The sequence below is a fragment of the Mustelus asterias genome, chromosome 9, assembly GCF_964213995.1.
Source record: "Mustelus asterias chromosome 9, sMusAst1.hap1.1, whole genome shotgun sequence".
Lineage (NCBI taxonomy): Eukaryota > Metazoa > Chordata > Chondrichthyes > Carcharhiniformes > Triakidae > Mustelus > Mustelus asterias.
The window spans coordinates 7,091,403-7,110,878 of NC_135809.1; the positions used below are offsets into that span (position 1 = coordinate 7,091,403).

The 19,476-nt window shown below is 46.6% G+C and overlaps 1 protein-coding gene across 1 annotated transcript in view; it reads left to right on the forward strand.

The window, feature by feature from the left end:
- The first annotated feature begins 2,792 nt into the window (after positions 1-2,792).
- Positions 2,793-19,476, forward strand: part of LOC144498460 (protein arginine N-methyltransferase 8) — a 42,285-nt gene continuing 25,601 nt past the window's right edge. The window contains exons 1-3 of the mRNA XM_078219605.1: positions 2,793-2,948; positions 7,776-7,839; positions 8,478-8,620. Coding sequence (XP_078075731.1) covers positions 2,796-2,948; positions 7,776-7,839; positions 8,478-8,620 — 360 coding nt within the window. The 5' untranslated portion in view covers positions 2,793-2,795. The remainder of the gene's footprint in view (positions 2,949-7,775; positions 7,840-8,477; positions 8,621-19,476) is intronic.

Below are 19,476 nucleotides of genomic sequence, written 5' to 3' on the forward strand. Positions count from 1 at the left end.
TCGAGCGGTGACTGTTGCCAGAGAGCTGTGTGTATAGAAAGCAATAAGGTAAAACCCCAGGAGAAAGCGAGGGGTCTCCGTGACGTACACTTCACAAAACGTGCTCTGTCATTTCAAGGTGAAACACGGGAAGTTGGAGAAAATCATTCCGCAAAGTGACAACAGCAGTGATCGAATCAGACCAGGTGCAGATGTTCCACTGACAGTGAATCGGGGGCAGATGTTCCACTGACAGTGAATCGGGGGCAGATGTTCCACTGACAGTGAATCGGGGGCAGATGTTCCACTGACAGTGAATCGGGGGCAGATGTTCCACTGACAGTGAATCGGGGGCAGATGTTTGCATTACGCTGCATCTCACTGTGGTAGGGACAGGTTCAATTGAAGCATTCAAGAGGGACTTGGATTATTATCTGATTACGTGCAGGATTATAAGGGCCCGAATGGCCTCCTCCTGCCCCTATTTTCTATGTTTCTGTGAGGTGGGGAGTGGCACAAGATGGATTGCTCCTTCAGAGATATGGCTGGCCAAATGGTCTCCTTCTGTGCTGTATCCATTCTGTGCTCATGTTATGTTGTACCTGACACAGATGTTTGGGTGACACTGAATCATGTGTTTGGGTTACACTGTAAAAGTAAAGTTTATTTATTAGTCATAAGTAAGGCTTACATTAACACTGCAATGAAGTTACTGTGAAATTCCCCTAGTCGCCACACTCCGGCACCTGCTCGGATCAATGCACCCTAACCAACACGTCTTTCAGAATGTGGGAGGAAACCCACGCAGACACAGGGAGAACATGCAAACTCCGCACAGACAGTGATCCAAGCTGGGAATCGAACCCGTGTCCCTGGTGCTGTGAAGCAGCAGTGCTAATCACTGTGCTACCATGTATCGCATGTTTGGGTTACAGTGTATCACATGTTTGGGTCACACTGTATCACGTGTTTGGGTCACACTATATCGCGTGTTTGGGTCACACTGTATCACGTGTTTGGGTCACACTGTATCACGTGTTTGGGTCACACTGTATGGTGTGTTTGGGTCACACTGTATCGCGTGTTTGGGTCACACTGTATCGCGTGTTTGGGTCACACTGTATCGCGTGTTTGGGTCACACTGTATCACGTGTTTGGGTCACACTGTATCGCGTGTTTGGGTCACACTGTGTCGCGTGTTGCACTGTATCGCGTGTTTGTGTTATGTTGCACCAACTGAACAAACGTTTCCTGAGTTGTGCTGGGTGGAATTATCAGTGCAGTGTTGTTAACATTAACCATTCCATCTGTCTCCAATAACCGCAGGGAACGGCACTGAGCTGATGCTGATGGAGAAAGCAGGAGTGGAATTGTTAAAGCTTCATTGGAAATCATGATCGTACTTTTCATTCTTTCATTTCCACCCCCCCCCCCCCCCCCCCGCCCCCCCACACACACACACACACACACACACACAGGGGAGGCAGTTACAATTAATGTAGACGGCTAATGCACACCAGCCCCCACTCCGATCCTAGTCTGATCTCACTCCAACTCCAGCCCAATCCAACTCCTACCGTGCCCACACTGACCCCAATGCAAACTAACTCCGACCCCATTCTGACACCGCTGTGAGCTTGCTTTATCCCCACACCCTCCCGCCCACACCCCCCGACCCTGCTCCGACCCCACAGTGACTCCACTCCGACCCCACTCCAATCTGGAATATGCACATCCCTGGCCGGTGCGGCCTACGCTCATTTACACAGACCAGGCTCCATTTCTGCCACATTATCCCTTGCCCATTTACTCTTTGCTCTTCTGACTTCCACTTCCTCCCCCTACGACCTTCCCATCACCCCTGATGGTCAGTGGAGATTGACTAGTCAATATCCCTTACCTGGAGCACAGGTACAGGAGGAGGCCATTCAGGACCTCAAACTTGTTCAATCCCAGCTGTATCTCAGCTCTCTTTCCCCATCATTGATCAATAACCCTGAAAACCCTTAACGGGTGGCACAGTGGTTAGCACTGCTGCCTCACACCGCCAGGGATCCGGGTTCGATTCCCGGCTTGGGTCCCTGTCTGTGTGGAGTTTGCAGTGTAAATGTAACCCGACTTGTGACACTAATAAATAAAACTGCACCAAGAAATTTTCATTGACCCCCCAACCTTGACCCCAATTGCAGGAGAGAGCTAAAGATTAGGAAGACAATGTCCATTATTTTCAGCTCCCGCTAGTCACCAACTCCATCCCTCTCTCTGGCCTTGACTTGACTGTTTCAGTTCCAGAATATTGCTGGGGAACCTCCTATCTTCAAACCTGCAGACACACAGCTCCATCCAAAGCTCTATTGCCCACATCCTAATGTGCGCCAAATTCCACTCACCTATCACCCCACTGCTCAGTGGTCCCACATTGGCACCCACCCTGGCAACCACTCGGTTTGTATACCATCCTGAGCCTATCCTCATCCTACCTCGGTCATCCCCTCCATCCCCACCAGCCTCTGGGATCTCCACACTCCCCCAGTTAGGCCTTTTGAGCACCGCGATTTCTCCACCGCTGGTGGCCAAGTCTTCAGCTGAGAAGGCCCGAATCTCTGGAATTCCCTCCAGAAACCAGCCTACTGCCCCTGCCTCTCTCAAATCCTTCAGACGCCCCTTAAAGCCAACTCCCCAACTGTCCGAATATCTTTTGCTTTATGCTGTCGGGACAGATTTTCTTCCGTGATGCCATTTCTCGCCTAACAGGCTTCATTGTGAGACGAAATGGCAAAAAGTAACCGGCTGTTTGTGTATTTTAACCACAGGAAATGTTAAAAGATGAAATTCGAACGTTAACGTACAGGAACTCCGTGTACCACAACAAACACGTGTTCAAGGACAGAACTGTCCTGGACGTGGGGAGTGGAACTGGGATCTTGGCCATGTTTGCAGCCAGAGCAGGAGCCAGAAAAGTGTTTGGGGTATGTTCTCCGCATTCAGGGTACATTCTTCCCATTCAGGGTACGTTCCTCCCATTCAGGGTACATTCTCCGCATTCAGGGTACATTCTCCGCATTCAGGGTACATTCTCCGCATTCAGGGTACATTCTCCGCATTCAGGGTACATTCTCCGCATTCAGGGTACATTCTCCGCATTGAGGGTACGTTCCTCCCATTCAGGGTACGTTCCTCCCATTCGGGGTACATTCTTCCCATTCAGGGTACATTCTCCGCATTCAGGGTACATTCTCCGCATTCAGGGTACATTCTCCGCATTCAGGGTACATTCTTCCCATTCAGGGTACGTTCCTCCCATTCAGGGTACGCTCTTCCTATTCAGGGTACATTCTCCCCATTCGGGGTACATTCTTCCCATTCAGGGTACATTCTCCGCATTCAGGGTACGTTCTTCCCATTCAGGGTACATTCTCCCCATTCAGGGTACATTCTCCCCATTCAGGGTACGTTCTTCCCATTCAGGGTACATTCTCCCCATTCAGGGTACATTCTCCGCATTCAGGGTACATTCTCCCCATTCAGGGTACGTTCTTCCCATTCAGGGTACGTTCTTCCCATTCAGGGTACATTCTCCGCATTCAGGGTACATTCTCCGCATTCAGGGTACGTTCTTCCCATTCAGGGTACATTCTCCCCATTCAGGGTACATTCTCCCCATTCAGGGTACGTTCTTCCCATTCAGGGTACATTCTCCCCATTCAGGGTACATTCTCCGCATTCAGGGTACATTCTCCCCATTCAGGGTACGTTCTTCCCATTCAGGGTACGTTCTTCCCATTCAGGGTACATTCTCCGCATTCAGGGTACATTCTTCCCATTCAGGGTACATTCTTCCCATTCAGGGTACACTCTCCGCATTCAGGGTACATTCTCCCCATTCAGGGTACGTTCTTCCCATTCAGGGTACATTCTCCCCATTCAGGGTACATTCTCCCCATTCAGGGTACGTTCTTCCCATTCAGGGTACATTCTCCCCATTCAGGGTACATTCTCCCCATTCAGAGTACATTCTCCCCATTCAGGGTACATTCTCCCCATTCAGGGTACATTCTTCCCATTCAGGGTACATTCTTCCCATTCAGGATACATTCTCCCCATTCAGGGTACATTCTCCCCATTCAGGGTACATTCTTCCCATTCAGGGTACATTCTCCCCATTCAGGGTACGTTCTTCCCATTCGGGGTACATTCTTCCCATTGGTCGCCTATCTGCTGTCAATTCTCTTTCGAAATGTTTGTTGCTAACTAACTTTAGAATGCCAAGTTGCTGCAGTACATGGCTCTCCTGTTCAGTATGTCAGCCTGTTTGTGTGGTTAGCTGGTCTCAATCAGGACAGGAACAAGACGGGATCCACCAGCCCAGGATCCTCTGCTCCACGTTGCACCACCTGATGAGGGCTGAATCAGTCTGCCCTGAATCCGTCCGATAGCTACTGACGCTCACTGTGCACGCTTCCAAATCAACAACAACTTGAATTTATATAGCACCTTTAACATAAAGTTGAAGTTTATTTATTTGTGTCACGAGTAGGCTCACATTAACACTGCAATGAAGTTATTGTGAAAATCTCCTAGTTGCTACACTCCGGCGCCTGTTCGGGTACACTGAGGGAGAATTTAGCATGGCCAATGCACCCTAACCAGCACGTCTTTCGGACTGTGGGAGGAAACTGGAGAAACTTTTTCACACACAGGGTGGTTTGAACCTGTCCCCCCCGAACATTAGCCTGGATCGCGAGTCCAGTGATGTTGCCATAATGGCTCTGGCTTTCCCACATGCTAACTCATGATATGTGCCAATCTTTAATCTGTTACAGAACCTTATCCTACCTCCTTATCTTCAGTTTTAAAGTTTATTTATTAATGTCACAAGTAGGTTTACATTAACACTGCAATGAAGTTACTGTGAAAATCCCCTAGTCGCCACACTCCGGCGCCTGTTCGGGTAACACTGAGGGAGAATTTAGCACGGTCAATGAACCTAACCAGCACGTCTTTCGGATTGTGGGAGGAAATCGGAGCACCCGGAGGAAACGCACGCAGACATGGGGAGAACGTGCAGACTCCACACAGACAGTGACCCGAGGCCAGAATCGAACCCAAGTCCCTGGCGCTTTGAGTCAGCAGTGCAAACCACTGTGCCACCGTGCCTCACCTAAAACATCCCAAAGAGCTTCACAGGAGCATTACCAGGCAAAATTAGCTATCAGGGCACATAAGGCAATATTAGCTGCCCAAAGCTTGGACAAAGAGGTAGGTTTTAAGGAGGAGAGTGTGATAGAGCGATAGAGGGGTTTGGGGGTACAGAGCTTCAGACTAGGCAGCTGAAAACACGCCACGAGTGATGGAGCAATGAAAATCTGGGGTGCTCAATAGACCAGAGTTAGAGGAGGCAGAGATCGGGAGTGGGGGGAGGAGGGGTGGGGGAGGGGGGGGGGGGGCGGTGGGGAGAAAGGTGAGAAAGTTTCTACGACATTAGTCCACGTATTTCAATCACCCCCATTTCAAACCAAGGAGTGGCATGATGGCACAGTGGTTAGCACTGTTGTCTCTCAGCTCCAGGGACCTGGGTTCAATTCCAGTCTCGGGTCACTGTCTGTGTGGAGTTTGCACGTTCTCCTCATGTCTGCGTGGGTTTCCTCCGGGTGCTCCGGTTTCCTCCCACACTCCAAAGATGTGCAGGTTAGGTGGATTGGCCATGCTAAATTGCCCCTTAGTGTCCCAGGATGTGTAGGTTAGAGAGATTAGCGGGGTAAATATGTGGGGTTAGGGGGATAGGGCCTGGGTGAGATTGGGTGCAGACTGGATGGGTTGAATTGCCTCCTTCTGCACTGTAGGGTTTCTATGATTCTGTTGATGTCTCGATTCTCTTTCCCTTAATCTAGACCCCATGACACGTGTCTGGGTGATGGTTGCAACTACTTGGGATGAATGTTGGTTTTGGGAGTCAGAAAGACTTGTTGGTTAGGTGCATTGGCCATGTTAAATTCTCCCTCTGTGCACACCGGAGTGTGGTGACGAGGGGATTTTCACAGTAACTTCATTGCGGTGTTAATGTAAGCTTACTTGTGACTCTAATAAATAAACTTTAAACTTTAAAAAACTTTGTAAAGTGGGTGATAGTGATATAAATGAAACTAGCGAGAGGTATAATGCCCAGTAATCAGCCATTGTGAAAATTTAAAACTGCATAAAAGCAAAGGGTCATCTGGACTCGAAACGTCAGCTCTTTTCTCTCCTTACAGATGCTGCCAGACCTGCTGAGATTTTCCAGCACTTTCTCTTTTGGACTGTGAAAATGACTCCAGGTTTATTTAGAATTACAGGGCAGAGGGAGCGATAGCAGAAATCTGAAAATGCTGGAAACACTCAGCTGGTCTGGCAGCGTCTGTGGAGAGAGGAACAGAATCAAGACTTCAAGTCAAGTCTAACCCTTCTTTGGTAGGGAAGGAAGGTAGAAACACAGTAGGTTTTGATCCATTGAGGAGGAAAGAAGAACACAAAGAGGAGATGTGGGATAAGGTAAAAGACAGGGACAAAGATTTCACAAAGCAAATGGAATGTTAATGGTTGCGGTAAAGGGACAACGCATTGGGTAAGTTCTGGTGGCAGAATAATGAATGGCTGTGCCCGAAAGCATAAAAACAAGATACAGACAGATTTGATTTGATTTATTATTGTCACGTGTATTAACATACAGTGAAAAGTATTGTTTCTTGCGCACTATGCAGACAAAGCATACAGTACATAGAGGAGGAAAGGAGAGAGTGCAGAATGTACTGTTACAGTCATAGCTAGGGTGTAGAGAAAGATCAACTTAATGCAAGGTAGGTCCATTCAAAAGTCTGACGGCAGCAGCAGGGAAGAAGCTGTTCTTGAGTCGGTTGGTACGTGACCTCAGACTTTTGTATCTTTTTCCCAATGGAAGAAGGTGGAAGAGAGAATGTCCGGGGTGCGTGGGGTCCTTAATTATGCTGGCTGCTTTTCCGAGGCAGCGGGAAGTGTAGACAGAGTCAATGGATGGGAGGCTGGTTTGCGTGATGGATTGGGCTACATTCATGACCTTTTGCAGTTCCTTGCAGTCTTGGGCAGAGCAGGAGCCCAGACCAAGCTGTGATACAACCGGAAAGAATGCTTTCTATGGTGCATCTGTAAAAGTTGGTGAAAGTCTGGCACTTGAGAGGGAAGAACAGAAACAGAACAGTGAGCAGAGTTCACACTCTGCAGTTGTTGAACTCGATGTTTAATCAGTGTCTAATCAGAAGATGAGGTGCCGTTCCTTGAGCTTGTGTTTAGCCTCACTGGAACATTGCAGCAGGCCCAGGACAGCAATGTGAGTGTGAGAGCAAGACGGTGAATTAAAATAGCAAGCAGGCAAGAGGAGAGTGCAGTAAACAAGTGTTGCTCAGAGGTGTGAAAATGGTTTCTGAGCATGAGAGGGAATTGGAACATTAATTCCTTTAAAAGTCTGGCTCGAAAGGCTGGATGTCTTTGACGGCGCTATTTCTGTCAACCTGCATCTGTTCCTGTCTCTTCCGACATGCCTGCTGCACATAAACTCAGGCAGACTGCACCGAGTTGGGGCTACGGATGTCGCCCTGACTTTACTCACACACGCTAATGGCAGAGTGATGATTACAGACTTTAAAATAACTCTTGTGTGGCTTTGGGAATGAGCGAGTTATCTTTAAAGTCTCAGGGGAAATGACCTGTGCTAAAATAAATGCGACGCCGAGGGGGTATTTCACTGCTCAAATGTCCTTACTTTGTGTTTCTTTTTAATGCTTCAGATTGAGTGTTCGAGTATCTCCGATTATTCAGAGAAGATCATCAAAGCAAACCACTTGGACAATAGTAAGCGACCTAACAATTCCACATTTACAATACTGTCGCGAACACACGACGGCGCAGAGTCGCTGAGCAGAAACTGATAGCCAAGTTCCGCACACACAAGGACGGCCTCAACCGGGATATTGGGTTCATGTCACACTATTTGTAACTCGCTGTAAGGATTCTGCGGAGTACATTCTGTATTAGGGCTGGTGATGCCGAGGCGTGGGGGAGATGGTGGCGTGATGGTAATGTCATTGGATCAGTAATTCAGAGATCCAAGCTGATGCTCTGGGGACACGGGTTCAAATCCCACCGTTTAATTAATTAATAAAATCTGGGATTGAGAGATGGTCTCAGTAACGATAACCATGAAACCATTGTCGATTGTCAGAAAACCCCATCTGGTTCACTAATGTCCCTTTAGGGAAGGAAATCTGCCGTCCTTACCCGGTCTGGCCTACATGTGACTCCAGAGCCTCAGATTGTGATTACCTCTTAACTGCCTCTGGAATGGCGGACCGAGACGCTCAGTTCCAGGGGAATTAAGGATGGACAACAAACGTTGGCCCAGCCAGCGACACCCCATCCCATGAAAGAATAAATGATTAAAGTTTTAAAAAATGCTTTGAGGATTAATCAGAGAATTGTGTATTTTCCAGTAATCACAATATTTAACGGGAAGGTGGAGGAGGTTGAGCTGCCCGTGGATAAAGTCGACATTATCATCAGTGAATGGATGGGTTACAGCCTTTTCTACGAATCAATGCTCAACACGGTCATTTTTGCCCGTGATAAGTGGCTGGTAAGTGCGCGGAATCTACATTCCCCAGAACAGACCATTACTGTCCCATTACATTCCCCAGAACAGACCATTACTGTCCCATTACATTCCCCAGAACAGACCATTACTGTCCCATTACATTCCCCAGAACAGACCGTTACTGTCCCATTACATTCCCCAGAACAGACCGTTACTGTCCCATTACATTCCCCAGAACAGACCTTTACTGTCCCATTACATTCCCCAGAACAGACCATTACTGTCCCATTACATTCCCCAGAACAGACCATTACTGTCCCATTACATTCCCCAGAACAGACCATTACTGTCCCATTACATTCCCCAGAACAGACCATTACTGTCCCATTACATTCCCCAGAACAGACCATTACTGTCCCATTACATTCCCCAGAACAGACTGTTACTGTCCCATTACATTCCCCAGAACAGACTGTTACTGTCCCATTACATTCCCCAGAACAGACCATTACTGTCCCATTACATTCCCCAGAACAGACCGTTACTGTCCCATTACATTCCCCAGAACAGACCGTTACTGTCCCATTACATTCCCCAGAACAGACCATTACTGTCCCATTACATTCCCCAGAACAGACCGTTACTGTCCCATTACATTCCCCAGAACAGACTGTTACTGTCCCATTACATTCCACAGAACAGACCGTTACTGTCCCATTACATTCCCCAGAACAGACCATTACTGTCCCATTACATTCCCCAGAACAGACCGTTACTGTCCCATTACATTCCCCAGAACAGACCATTACTGTCCCATTACATTCCCCAGAACAGACCATTACTGTCCCATTACATTCCCCACAACAGACCATTACTGTCCCATTACATTCCCCAGAACAGATCGTTACTGTCCCATTACATTCCCCAGAACAGATCGTTACTGTCCCATTACATTCCTCAGAACAGACCGTTACTGTCCCATTACATTCCCCAGAACAGACCGTTACTGTCCCATTACATTCCCCAGAACAGATCGTTACTGTCCCATTACATTCCCCAGAACAGATTGTTACTGTCCCATTACATTCCTCAGAACAGACCGTTACTGTCCCATTACATTCCCCAGAACAGACCATTACTGTCCCATTACATTCCCCAGAACAGATTGTTACTGTCCCATTACATTCCCCAGAACAGACTGTTACTGTCCCATTACATTCCCCAGAACAGACCATTACTGTCCCATTACATTCCCCACAACAGACCATTACTGTCCCATTACATTCCTCAGAACAGACCGTTACTGTCCCATTACATTCCCCAGAACAGACCATTACTGTCCCATTACATTCCCCAGAACAGACCATTACTGTCCCATTACATTCCCCAGAACAGATCGTTACTGTCCCATTACATTCCCCAGAACAGATTGTTACTGTCCCATTACATTCCCCAGAACAGACCATTACTGTCCCATTACATTCCCCAGAACAGACCATTACTGTCCCATTACATTCCCCAGAACAGATTGTTACTGTCCCATTACATTCCCCAGAACAGACTGTTACTGTCCCATTACATTCCCCAGAACAGACCATTACTGTCCCATTACATTCCCCAGAACAGACCATTACTGTCCCATTACATTCCCCACAACAGACCATTACTGTCCCATTACATTCCCCAGAACAGACCGTTACTGTCCCATTACATTCCCCAGAACAGACTGTTACTGTCCCATTACATTCCCCAGAACAGACCGTTACTGTCCCATTACATTCCCCAGAACAGGCCGTTACTGTCCCATTACATTCCCCAGAACAGACCATTACTGTCCCATTACATTCCCCAGAACAGACCGTTACTGTCCCATTACATTCCCCAGAACAGATTGTTACTGTCCCATTACATTCCCCAGAACAGACCATTACTGTCCCATTACATTCCCCAGAACAGACCGTTACTGTCCCATTACATTCCCCAGAACAGACTGTTACTGTCCCATTACATTCCCCAGAACAGACTGTTACTGTCCCATTACATTCCCCAGAACAGACTGTTACTGTCCCATTACATTCCCCAGAACAGATTGTTACTGTCCCATTACATTCCCCAGAACAGACTGTTACTGTCCCATTACATTCCCCAGAACAGACTGTTACTGTCCCATTACATTCCCCAGAACAGATTGTTACTGTCCCATTACATTCCCCAGAACAGATTGTTACTGTCCCATTACATTCCCCAGAACAGATTGTTACTGTCCCATTACATTCCCCAGAACAGACCGTTACTGTCCCATTACATTCCCCAGAACAGACCGTTACTGTCCCATTACATTCCCCAGAACAGACCGTTACTGTCCCATTACATTCCCCAGAACAGACCGTTACTGTCCCATTACATTCCCCAGAACAGACCATTACTGTCCCATTACATTCCCCAGAACAGACCATTACTGTCCCATTACATTCCCCAGAACAGATTGTTACTGTCCCATTACATTCCCCAGAACAGATTGTTACTGTCCCATTACATTCCCCAGAACAGATTGTTACTGTCCCATTACATTCCCCAGAACAGACCATTACTGTCCCATTACATTCCCCAGAACAGACCGTTACTGTCCCATTACATTCCCCAGAACAGACCGTTACTGTCCCATTACATTCCCCAGAACAGATTGTTACTGTCCCATTACATTCCCCAGAACAGACCGTTACTGTCCCATTACATTCCCCAGAACAGATTGTTACTGTCCCATTACATTCCCCAGAACAGATTGTTACTGTCCCATTACATTCCCCAGAACAGGCCGTTACTGTCCCATTACATTCCCCAGAACAGGCCGTTACTGTCCCATTACATTACCCAGAACAGACCATTACTGTCCCATTACATTCCCCAGAACAGGCCGTTACTGTCCCATTACATTCCCCAGAACAGACCATTACTGTCCCATTACATTCCCCAGAACAGACCATTACTGTCCCATTCCATTCCCCAGAACAGATTGTTACTGTCCCATTACATTCCCCAGAACAGACCATTACTGTCCCATTACATTCCCCAGAACAGACCATTACTGTCCCATTACATTCCCCAGAACAGATTGTTACTGTCCCATTACATTCCCCAGAACAGATTGTTACTGTCCCATTACATTCCCCAGAACAGACCGTTACTGTCCCATTACATTCCCCAGAACAGATTGTTACTGTCCCATTACATTCCCCAGAACAGACTGTTACTGTCCCATTACATTCCCCAGAACAGATTGTTACTGTCCCATTACATTCCCCAGAACAGACCGTTACTGTCCCATTACATTCCCCAGAACAGATTGTTACTGTCCCATTACATTCCCCAGAACAGACTGTTACTGTCCCATTACATTCCCCAGAACAGACTGTTACTGTCCCATTACATTCCCCAGAACAGATTGTTACTGTCCCATTACATTCCCCAGAACAGATTGTTACTGTCCCATTACATTCCCCAGAACAGATTGTTACTGTCCCATTACATTCCCCAGAACAGACTGTTACTGTCCCATTACATTCCCCAGAACAGACTGTTACTGTCCCATTACATTCCCCAGAACAGACCGTTGCTGTCCCATTACATTCCCCAGAACAGATTGTTACTGTCCCATTACATTCCCCAGAACAGATCGTTACTGTCCCATTACATTCCCCAGAACAGACCGTTACTGTCCCATTACATTCCCCAGAACAGATTGTTACTGTCCCATTACATTCCCCAGAACAGACTGTTACTGTCCCATTACATTCCCCAGAACAGACCATTACTGTCCCATTACATTCCCCAGAACAGACCATTACTGTCCCATTACATTCCCCAGAACAGACCGTTACTGTCCCATTACATTCCCCAGAACAGACTGTTACTGTCCCATTACATTCCCCAGAACAGACCGTTACTGTCCCATTACATTCCCCAGAACAGATTGTTACTGTCCCATTACATTCCCCAGAACAGACCATTACTGTCCCATTACATTCCCCAGAACAGACCGTTACTGTCCCATTACATTCCCCAGAACAGACTGTTACTGTCCCATTACATTCCCCAGAACAGACTGTTACTGTCCCATTACATTCCCCAGAACAGACTGTTACTGTCCCATTACATTCCCCAGAACAGATTGTTACTGTCCCATTACATTCCCCAGAACAGACTGTTACTGTCCCATTACATTCCCCAGAACAGACTGTTACTGTCCCATTACATTCCCCAGAACAGATTGTTACTGTCCCATTACATTCCCCAGAACAGATTGTTACTGTCCCATTACATTCCCCAGAACAGATTGTTACTGTCCCATTACATTCCCCAGAACAGACCGTTACTGTCCCATTACATTCCCCAGAACAGACTGTTACTGTCCCATTACATTCCCCAGAACAGACTGTTACTGTCCCATTACATTCCCCAGAACAGACTGTTACTGTCCCATTACATTCCCCAGAACAGATTGTTACTGTCCCATTACATTCCCCAGAACAGACTGTTACTGTCCCATTACATTCCCCAGAACAGACTGTTACTGTCCCATTACATTCCCCAGAACAGATTGTTACTGTCCCATTACATTCCCCAGAACAGATTGTTACTGTCCCATTACATTCCCCAGAACAGATTGTTACTGTCCCATTACATTCCCCAGAACAGACCGTTACTGTCCCATTACATTCCCCAGAACAGACCGTTACTGTCCCATTACATTCCCCAGAACAGACCATTACTGTCCCATTACATTTCCCAGAACAGACCGTTACTGTCCCATTACATTCCCCAGAACAGACCATTACTGTCCCACTACATTTCCCAGAACAGACCGTTACTGTCCCATTACATTCCCCAGAACAGACCATTACTGTCCCATTACATTTCCCAGAACAGACCATTACTGTCCCATTACATTCCCCAGAACAGACCGTTACTGTCCCATTACATTCCCCAGAACAGATTGTTACTGTCCCATTACATTCCCCAGAACAGACCATTACTGTCCCATTACATTCCCCACAACAGATTGTTACTGTCCCATTACATTCCCCAGAACAGACTGTTACTGTCCCATTACATTTACCAGAACAGACCGTTACTGTCCCATTACATTCCCCACAACAGACCATTACTGTCCCATTACATTCCCCAGAACAGACCATTACTGTCCCATTACATTCCCCAGAACAGATTGTTACTGTCCCATTACATTTCCCAGAACAGATCGTTACTGTCCCATTACATTCCACAGAAAAGACCATTACTGTCCCATTACATTTCCCAGAACAGACCGTTACTGTCCCATTACATTCCCCAGAACAGACCGTTACTGTCCCATTACATTCCCCACAACAGACCATTACTGTCCCATTACATTCCCCAGAACAGATTGTTACTGTCCCATTACATTCCCCACAACAGACCGTTACTGTCCCATTACATTCCCCAGAACAGACCATTACTGTCCCATTACATTCCCCAGAACAGATTGTTACTGTCCCATTACATTTCCCAGAACAGACCGTTACTGTCCCATTACATTCCCCAGAACAGACCGTTACTGTCCCATTACATTCCCCAGAACAGATTGTTACTGTCCCATTACATTCCCCAGAACAGATTGTTACTGTCCCATTACATTCCCCAGAACAGATTGTTACTGTCCCATTACATTCCCCACAACAGACCGTTACTGTCCCATTACATTCCCCAGAACAGATTGTTACTGTCCCATTACATTCCCCAGAACAGACCGTTACTGTCCCATTACATTCCCCAGAACAGATTGTTACTGTCCCATTACATTCCCCAGAACAGACCGTTACTGTCCCATTACATTCCCCAGAACAGATTGTTACTGTCCCATTACATTCCCCAGAACAGACCGTTACTGTCCCATTACATTCCCCAGAACAGATTGTTACTGTCCCATTACATTCCCCAGAACAGACCGTTACTGTCCCATTACATTCCCCAGAACAGATTGTTACTGTCCCATTACATTCCCCACAACAGACCGTTACTGTCCCATTACATTTCCCAGAACAGACCGTTACTGTCCCATTACATTCCCCAGAACAGATTGTTACTGTCCCATTACATTTCCCAGAACAGACCGTTACTGTCCCATTACATTCCCCAGAACAGATTGTTACTGTCCCATTACATTCCACAGAACAGACCATTACTGTCCCATTACATTTCCCAGAACAGACCGTTACTGTCCCATTACATTCCCCAGAACAGACCATTACTGTCCCATTACATTCCACAGAACAGACCATTACTGTCCCATTACATTTCCCAGAACAGACCATTACTGTCCCATTACATTTCCCAGAACAGATCGTTACTGTCCCATTACATTCCACAGAACAGACCATTACTGTCCCATTACATTTCCCAGAACAGACCGTTACTGTCCCATTACATTCCCCAGAACAGACCGTTACTGTCCCATTACATTCCCCAGAACAGACCGTTACTGTCCCATTACATTCCCCAGAACAGACCGTTACTGTCCCATTACATTCCCCAGAACAGACCGTTACTGTCCCATTACATTCCCCAGAACAGACCGTTACTGTCCCATTACATTCCCCACAACAGACCATTACTGTCCCATTACATTCCCCAGAACAGATTGTTACTGTCCCATTACATTCCCCACAACAGACCGTTACTGTCCCATTACATTCCCCAGAACAGATCGTTACTGTCCCATTACATTCCCCAGAACAGACCATTGCTGTCCCATTACATTTCCCAGAACAGACCGTTACTGTCCCATTACATTCCCCAGAACAGACCGTTACTGTCCCATTACATTCCCCACAACAGACCATTACTGTCCCATTACATTCCCCAGAACAGACCATTACTGTCCCATTACATTCCCCACAACAGACCGTTACTGTCCCATTACATTCCCCAGAACAGACCATTACTGTCCCATTACGTTTCCCAGAACAGACCATTACTGTCCCATTACATTCCCCAGAACAGACCGTTACTGTCCCATTACATTCCCCAGAACAGATTGTTACTGTCCCATTACATTCCCCAGAACAGACCATTACTGTCCCATTACATTCCCCACAACAGATTGTTACTGTCCCATTACATTCCCCAGAACAGACTGTTACTGTCCCATTACATTGCCCAGAACAGACCGTTACTGTCCCATTACATTCCCCACAACAGACCATTACTGTCCCATTACATTCCCCAGAACAGACCATTACTGTCCCATTACATTCCCCAGAACAGATTGTTACTGTCCCATTACATTTCCCAGAACAGATCGTTACTGTCCCATTACATTCCACAGAACAGACCATTACTGTCCCATTACATTTCCCAGAACAGACCGTTACTGTCCCATTACATTCCCCAGAACAGACCGTTACTGTCCCATTACATTTCCCACAACAGACCATTACTGTCCCATTACATTCCCCAGAACAGATTGTTACTGTCCCATTACATTCCCCACAACAGACCGTTACTGTCCCATTACATTCCCCAGAACAGACCATTACTGTCCCATTACATTCCCCAGAACAGATTGTTACTGTCCCATTACATTTCCCAGAACAGACCGTTACTGTCCCATTACATTCCCCAGAACAGACCGTTACTGTCCCATTACATTCCCCAGAACAGATTGTTACTGTCCCATTACATTCCCCAGAACAGATTGTTACTGTCCCATTACATTCCCCAGAACAGATTGTTACTGTCCCATTACATTCCCCACAACAGACCGTTACTGTCCCATTACATTCCCCAGAACAGATTGTTACTGTCCCATTACATTCCCCAGAACAGACCGTTACTGTCCCATTACATTCCCCAGAACAGATTGTTACTGTCCCATTACATTCCCCAGAACAGACCGTTACTGTCCCATTACATTCCCCAGAACAGATTGTTACTGTCCCATTACATTCCCCAGAACAGACCGTTACTGTCCCATTACATTCCCCAGAACAGATTGTTACTGTCCCATTACATTCCCCAGAACAGACCGTTACTGTCCCATTACATTCCCCAGAACAGATTGTTACTGTCCCATTACATTCCCCACAACAGACCGTTACTGTCCCATTACATTCCCCAGAACAGATTGTTACTGTCCCATTACATTCCACAGAACAGACCATTACTGTCCCATTACATTTCCCAGAACAGACCGTTACTGTCCCATTACATTCCCCAGAACAGACCATTACTGTCCCATTACATTCCACAGAACAGACCATTACTGTCCCATTACATTTCCCAGAACAGACCATTACTGTCCCATTACATTTCCCAGAACAGATCGTTACTGTCCCATTACATTCCACAGAACAGACCATTACTGTCCCATTACATTTCCCAGAACAGACCGTTACTGTCCCATTACATTCCCCAGAACAGACCGTTACTGTCCCATTACATTCCCCAGAACAGACCGTTACTGTCCCATTACATTCCCCAGAACAGACCGTTACTGTCCCATTACATTCCCCAGAACAGACCATTACTGTCCCATTACATTCCCCAGAACAGACCGTTACTGTCCCATTACATTCCCCACAACAGACCATTACTGTCCCATTACATTCCCCAGAACAGATTGTTACTGTCCCATTACATTCCCCACAACAGACCGTTACTGTCCCATTACATTCCCCAGAACAGATCGTTACTGTCCCATTACATTCCCCAGAACAGACCATTACTGTCCCATTACATTTCCCAGAACAGACCGTTACTGTCCCATTACATTCCCCAGAACAGACCGTTACTGTCCCATTACATTCCCCACAACAGACCATTACTGTCCCATTACATTCCCGAGAACAGACCATTACTGTCCCATTACATTCCCCACAACAGACCGTTACTGTCCCATTACATTCCCCAGAACAGACCATTACTGTCCCATTACATTCCCCAGAACAGACCATTACTGTCCCATTACATTCCCCAGAACAGACCATTACTGTCCCATTACATTCCCCAGAACAGACCATTACTGTCCCATTACATTCCCCAGAACAGATCGTTACTGTCCCATTACATTTCCCAGAACAGATCGTTACTGTCCCATTACATTTCCCAGAACAGACCATTACTGTCCCATTACATTCCCCAGAACAGACCATTACTGTCCCATTACATTCCCCAGAACAGATTGTTACTGTCCCATTACATTCCCCAGAACAGATTGTTACTGTCCCATTACATTCCCCAGAACAGACCATTACTGTCCCATTACATTCCCCAGAACAGACCATTACTGTCCCATTACATTCCCCAGAACAGACCATTACTGTCCCATTACATTCCCCAGAACAGACCATTACTGTCCCATTACATTCCCCAGAACAGATTGTTACTGTCCCATTACATTCCCCAGAACAGACCATTACTGTCCCATTACATTCCCCAGAACAGATTGTTACTGTCCCATTACATTCCCCACAACAGACCGTTACTGTCCCATTACATTCCCCAGAACAGATTGTTACTGTCCCATTACATTCCCCAGAACAGACCATTACTGTCCCATTACATTTCCCAGAACAGACCATTACTGTCCCATTACATTCCCCAGAACAGACCATTACTGTCCCATTACATTCCCCAGAACAGACCGTTACTGTCCCATTACATTCCCCAGAACAGACCGTTACTGTCCCATTACATTTCCCAGAACAGACCATTACTGTCCCATTACATTCCCCAGAACAGACCATTACTGTCCCATTACATTCCCCACAACAGACCATTACTGTCCCATTACATTCCCCAGAACAGACCATTACTGTCCCATTACATTCCCCACAACAGACCGTTACTGTCCCATTACATTCCCCAGAACAGACCATTACTGTCCCATTACATTTCCCAGAACAGACCATTACTGTCCCATTACATTCCCCAGAACAGACCGTTACTGTCCCATTACATTCCCCAGAACAGATTGTTACTGTCCCATTACATTCCCCAGAACAGACCATTACTGTCCCATTACATTCCCCACAACAGATTGTTACTGTCCCATTACATTCCCCAGAACAGACTGTTACTGTCCCATTACATTTACCAGAACAGACCGTTACTGTCCCATTACATTCCCCACAACAGACCATTACTGTCCCATTACATTCCCCAGAACAGACCATTACTGTCCCATTACATTCCCCAGAACAGATTGTTACTGTCCCATTACATTTCCCAGAACAGATCGTTACTGTCCCATTACATTCCACAGAACAGACCATTACTGTCCCATTACATTTCCCAGAACAGACCGTTACTGTCCCATTACATTCCCCAGAACAGACCGTTACTGTCCCATTACATTCCCCACAACAGACCATTACTGTCCCATTACATTCCCCAGAACAGATTGTTACTGTCCCATTACATTCCCCACAACAGACCGTTACTGTCCCATTACATTCCCCAGAACAGACCATTACTGTCCCATTACATTCCCCAGAACAGATTGTTACTGTCCCATTACATTCCCCAGAACAGACCGTTACTGTCCCATTACATTCCCCAGAACAGATTGTTACTGTCCCATTACATTCCCCACAACAGACCGTTACTGTCCCATTACATTCCCCAGAACAGACCGTTACTGTCCCATTACATTCCCCAGAACAGACCGTTACTGTCCCATTACATTCCCCAGAACAGATTGTTACTGTCCCATTACATTCCCCAGAACAGACCGTTACTGTCCCATTACATTCCCCAGAACAGATTGTTACTGTCCCATTACATTCCACAGAACAGACCATTACTGTCCCATTACATTTCCCAGAACAGACCGTTACTGTCCCATTACATTCCCCAGAACA